Source organism: Papaver somniferum, chromosome 4 (assembly GCF_003573695.1).
Source record: "Papaver somniferum cultivar HN1 chromosome 4, ASM357369v1, whole genome shotgun sequence".
NCBI lineage: Eukaryota > Viridiplantae > Streptophyta > Magnoliopsida > Ranunculales > Papaveraceae > Papaver > Papaver somniferum.
The window spans coordinates 153145179-153150873 of record NC_039361.1 but is presented as its reverse complement, the minus strand read 5'-3'; the positions used below and the strand labels follow the sequence as shown (position 1 = coordinate 153150873).

General features: G+C 35.4%; 1 protein-coding gene across 2 annotated transcripts; it reads left to right on the top strand.

Annotated features, from left to right (window-relative positions):
- Positions 1–969: 969 nt before the first annotated feature.
- Positions 970–3186, top strand: LOC113271612 (omega-hydroxypalmitate O-feruloyl transferase-like). Of its 2 annotated transcripts, none has more exons than XM_026521506.1 (3): positions 970–1103; positions 1425–1903; positions 1982–3186. In XM_026521506.1, the coding sequence occupies exons 2-3, from the start codon at positions 1457–1459 to the stop codon at positions 2837–2839; spliced, it is 1305 nt and encodes a 434-aa protein (XP_026377291.1). In that variant the 5' UTR covers positions 970–1103; positions 1425–1456; the 3' UTR covers positions 2840–3186. The 2 variants fall into 2 exon arrangements, with proteins under 2 accessions (XP_026377291.1, XP_026377290.1); XM_026521505.1 differs by lacking the exon at positions 970–1103 and adding an exon at positions 1188–1326.
- Positions 3187–5695: the final 2509 nt, after the last annotated feature.

Sequence of the window (5695 nt, the reverse complement as noted above, 5' to 3'; positions counted from 1 at the left end):
CTACCTAATACAAAAGCGTTAAAGTTAATCAAAATCTAGACTCTAGAAGAGATATGTTAACCCCCTGCAGAGGAAATTATGCCACTAATATATGTGATCATGGGTTCTCGCGCGTATTAGCCTACTCTTCCACAATTGTTTTTTCTGGTTTAGGTATGATGATACATGGCACGAAATCTTGCATATCCAAGAAGGCAAACGATGGTAACATAATTGATAGGCACAATTACTGGTGAATTATGGTTTCACGAAATTAATGCAAAGTTTTAGGAATCAGGTGTCTGGCTTTAAAAATAACTTTTCGATTTAATTAAGTTAAAAAGTCAAATCCTAAATTCAGAACAAAATTTAAAGATAACTTTATGTAAAATATATATATATATTTTTTTTTTACTTGTGACTCCCGAAACCAATTGGTCTAATTATTGTGTGTACTAGCGTATTCTTACTCGTAACTGTCAAACATGCTATTAAGATTTTTCTAGTTAGTCGAAATCGAAACTTTAGCCACCGTGTTAAAATTTTGTTAGCTTATCTGGTCCAAAATCTAGGCTTTTTCGGCCAGTTAATTACTAATATTTTTTTTCTTTTGAAGCATAATAATGATATTGCTAATGACATAATACAATGTGTATGCAATGCCATCTAATAATCTCACGATTTGAAAATTTTCAAGGATCGAAGGGGTCCATTATGTGCATGTGATTCTACGTAAAACAAAATAATGGCAAAGAACAAGTCTTTTAGAAGGGAGTTGCTGAGGCCTAAAGCCAAAAAGATGACCAAGTAAACAAGTTTTGGATGCCTAACATTACCAACCAAAGCCCCACTCCATCTCTCTCACTCTCTTACTTACGGCTAAAAAAAGAGATTAGTTAATTGGTGACGTTTTGGTACCAAAGACAGTAAGCAACCCCCACCCATACATATGTCTCTGCACATCAAACACAGAAATATGAAAAAAAATAAAATCCTCTGTTTTTCTCCTCTCTTCAATCTCTTCCATTTCTGTACAATTAGTATATGCATATCATCGCCAATTATGTCATGACACCTGTTTCTTCCTGTTATCATCATGTTGCTTTCAGTTTTCACTAAACAAGGTACCTAATTTGACTTATTTTTTTGAAAAGCTCTGCTCTTTTTCTATATATATACAGTCTCTTTTTTATCAACCAACGCAAAAAAGAAATCTGCATCCCATTTTTCTTCTGATCTTTTATAAAAGTTCTTTTTAATGCAACCCATGTGTTTCTAGTTACACTCTTTCTATATTTAGTTGTTTTCCATTTCAGTTTTCAGGTGTTTCTGTTGGCAATTTCTTTGGTAAACCCTCTTAAATATCTCTCTGTTTTGCAGTTACATTAATGTGAATCAAACACCATTTTTCCAACACTTATAATTATGTTTGTTCGATTGATTAGGTTCTGAAGCTTGAGGATTAATCTTGTTACAAATGGATAACTACACAAATCGGAAGAAGGTAGTTGAACTAAGTGTGGAGAAAGGAGAACCAACTTTGGTGCAACCAGCTGCAGAAACAAAGAAAGGTTTATATTACTTGTCAAATCTTGACCAGAATATTGCAGTTATAATTCAAACTATTTACTGCTTCAAATCGGATGAGAAAGGAAATGAACTAGCTGCGGAAGTGATCAAGGACGCATTGGCAAAGGTTCTTGTTCATTATTACCCACTTGCTGGACGGCTTACGATTAGTACCGATGGTAAACTTATCGTTGATTGCACCGGCGAAGGTGGCGTTTTTGTTGAAGCAGAAGCTAACTGCAGAATGGAAGAGATTGGGAACATAACAAAACCTGATCCTGCTACTCTTGAAAAGTTGGTTCATAACATTCCTAGTGCTAAAAACATTCTTGAAATTCCTCCTCTGGTGGCTCAGGTACGTAAAATTTGACGAACTTGTTCTTTCACTAGGCTTCGTATCGTCTCTTACGTGCACTTTTGTTAATTGTCTTAGGTGACTAAGTTTAAGTGTGGAGGATTCGTTCTTGGCCTATGCATGAACCATTGTATGTTTGATGGACTTGCTGCAATGGAATTCGTGAACTCATGGGGTGAAATGGCAAGAGGTTTACCGCTAAGCATCCCACCGTACCTTGACAGGCACATACTTGATCCCAGAGACCCACCTAAGGTAGAGTTCCCTCACCGTGAATTTGAAGAGATCGACGATGTATCAAACATTATGGACATGTACGACGAAGAAATGCAATACAGATCGTTCTGTATCGGTCCTGAAAAGCTTGATTTACTCAAGATGAAAGCCATGGAAGACGGGATTCTTGAAAAGTGCACAACGTTTGAAGCGCTTTCTGGTTTCGTGTGGAGAGCTAGATGCAAGGCCTTAAATTTGCAGCCAGAGCAACAAACAAAGCTGTTGTTCGCTGTTGATGGTCGAGCTAGATTCAACCCGCCACTGCCAAGAGGATATTTCGGTAACGGGATCGTGTTAACTAATTCGCTGTGCAGCTCGGGCGAAATACTGAAGAATCCTTTATCATTTTCAGCTGGGTTAGTCCAAAAGGCAGTTAAGATGGTTTCAGACAGTTACATGAGATCTGCCATAGATTATTTCGAAACAACTAGAGCTAGGCCATCTTTAGCTGCAACACTGCTTATAACTACTTGGTCTAGATTACCTTTCCATATTACCGATTTCGGATGGGGAGAACCTGTTCTGTCTGGACCGGTTACGCTACCTCAGAAAGAAGTCATATTGTTCCTGTCCCACGGAACAGAAAGGAAAAGCATAAACATCCTTCTGGGTTTGCCTACTTCTGCCATGAAAACATTCGAACAACTAATGGAAATATAACTCCAGATTAATTATATTTTCCGACCCTCGGTTCTGTGGCATCTTTTGTTGAAGCAGTGGGCGAATTTCGGGCAAAATTGTTGAGCATGGTGGGGTGGTGAATTCGTCATTGTTGTAATTCAAGAAATGCAACTTCGAATCGAGGGGGAACAAGTTTGCGTTTGTTATTTCCCGTCTGTTTTTACATTTTTCATCTTGGAGGTTATTGTTTGGACCTATAAAATTTATATGTTTACTATGTTTCAAAATTTGGTTTCGTGTTGTTTATCCATTTAAATGACAATTGTATTAGCAGTTGTATTTTATTAATTCATTCATAAAGGTGATGTTTTGTTTCACTTTCCTCATGTTTTGATAGCTTTTGATAACTTTGCTATGTGCTCTTTGTCAAAAGCATTTCACCGTGCCTGAAAAGCCGAAGTGAAATGCATTGGTTCGAAAAACGGTTTTTATTCAAAGAATTTTGATGCAGCATTCTGCAAATATACTGAGATTCCAGATATATGACTATTCTGTCGTAATGTTGCAGGTAAAAGCAATGGAGCTAGGAAACATTGCACAAGAGCGTTAGATTAAATGGGCTAAAGACAAGGGAATAACAAGGTTACATCTTGAAGGGGATAGTCAAAGGGTGATAAATGCTTTAAATGAAAATCTGGGAGCAGTCAAATGGACCAATGCAAGCATAATTATATATTCAATCTACCTTCTTAACAAATTTAGCAATTGGAAATGTACTTTTGTTTATCGCGAGGACAACAATGTTGCGGACACCATACCCAAGAAGTCTTTATTTTTTTTCTAGTGCACAAGGATCGCAGTTGGAGTGCCTTCTTGGTTAAGCTCAGTTATTTCAGAAGATGAAAACTATTTGGCACTAAATGCCTAATTTTAATAAAATATCTCTTTTCGTAGTTAAAAAGAAATTGGTAGGAAGGAATAAACATCTTGAGGATAATCCAAATAAATAAGAGTTAATATTTTTTCCAATATGGAAAGTTTAGATAGATATCCATAAATTTGGACCCACGTTTATTTTTCTTTAATTTAAAAAAACATTATCATTCGGCCAAAACATAACTTGATTTGTTTTCAAATACTTCCTTAGCCCCTATTATATAGGTGGAATATTGGATTTTCCTAGTCCCATTAAATAGGTAGAATTCTAATTTCAGAATGCATTTCGACATATATAACCTTATTTATGTACGATTGGAAATTGCATTGAGAATAAGACAAAGGGAAAAACATGAGAATTTATAAAAATCAAACAATTTCTCTACGAGATTTGAGTTTCTCCGCCTATATAATAGGGACGGAGGGAATAATATTTTCTTTTAAAAAAGTTGTTGTATATCGGTCGTCGAGTGACCGCACAGAGGGAAAAAAAATCCTGAATTACCTTATATCTTATCGTGTCATTCAATGTCTGGATGGATACTTTACACTAATCTCTTCAAATTTGAGGAGTACTTACTGGAGCTTATTGATTTGTGGAGTGTTTTTCTTTCCACGGTAGCTTGTTTATATCCTGTGGATCATCGCAGATTTGTGGATGAAAATTTTCTCCGTTGCTTTTACAGTGGATTCATTCCGTACTTAATTTGAAAAATCGTGGATAAATCACATGAATAGGATAGTGTTCATGGCTTTGCTTGAACATAAGTTGGATCAACTCTAGAGAGTCCCACGCAGTTAGCGCAAATGAATTTTACTTTTTGTGTCGAACCATTAATATTTCAAATATGCGCAATAATTTTTTATTTTATTTTGTTTATATTTTTAAGTTAAAATCCGGTGACTCTATCTAGTTGTGCGCATCAAATCTTAGTCATCGGATTTTCTCTTATAAGATAAAATCCCAACAGTTTTATCTATTTGCGCTAATCATCTAATGTTTCCCATGAACAAGTGTAGCAGTTACAGCTGGTTCAATCTGACATGGTTTCAAGTTGAAACTTGAATTTGGAGCACCCTAGAGATAAGCTAAAAACTCTGAGAATGAGCTTCATACAAGCACATATTAAATGAAGTTGTCGAGCAACATGCAGATTGGAATGATCATGGCCAGCCCGAAAACCTAATACTTAGAAAAATTTAGAGAGTTAGTCGGTTTATGGGTCGGATCACAGTATATCAAAATCGGTTTTTGAAGAGAAACACCAAGTGATAGATTGTCGATCTATAAAACAAGCTATAAAAGGTTTACACAATACAAACGATCTTGCCGGATCCCAATCAATCAAGTATGCACCAAGTATCGCAAAGATCATAAAACCAATAAGAAAATTTTATAGTCATCAAATTTTCTGTCTTAAAGTACCTTCACAAACAACTTGATTCCCTTATGGTCAACCATGTAAAGACGAAATCTGTTAAAAATGGATGATAACAAGTTTTATCTTTATATGTTGAATTGAAGTATCAGATATGGAATCGTCAATATTTGAACTAGTTTGAGCGACCTTATATTAGAAGAGAAGGATCATAAAATAAACAGACTAGATCTATCAAGGTTCAAATATCGTTAGTCAATCAAACCAATAACATAAAACTAAATAACAATATGATCTAGTTTTGGACCAATGGTACTACTAAATAACACAAGATCACTATCATAATTTTTGATCCCAAAGAAGTTTCCAACCAACGGTACTACTAAATAACTCAAGCTCACTAGCATAATTCTCTTACTAATTATGATACTTTCCTCTCCAATGAGTATTAATATTGTTATTCAGCTTCCTCCCATAAACTACATAATGAAGTATTGTGTGTCACGAGATAAGTTTGCGAAAAAGACAAACTTCACTATTTATAATGACCAAGATAGTTTAGACAACAAGGAATTTCCAA

Coding starts and splice junctions, on each gene's coding strand:
- LOC113271612 (XM_026521506.1), top strand. CDS start 1,457: ATGGATAACTACACAAATCGGAAGAAGGTAGTTGAACTAAGTGTGGAG. Junction 1,904..1,981: donor TTCCTCCTCTGGTGGCTCAG/GTACGTAAAATT, acceptor TAATTGTCTTAG/GTGACTAAGTTTAAGTGTGG.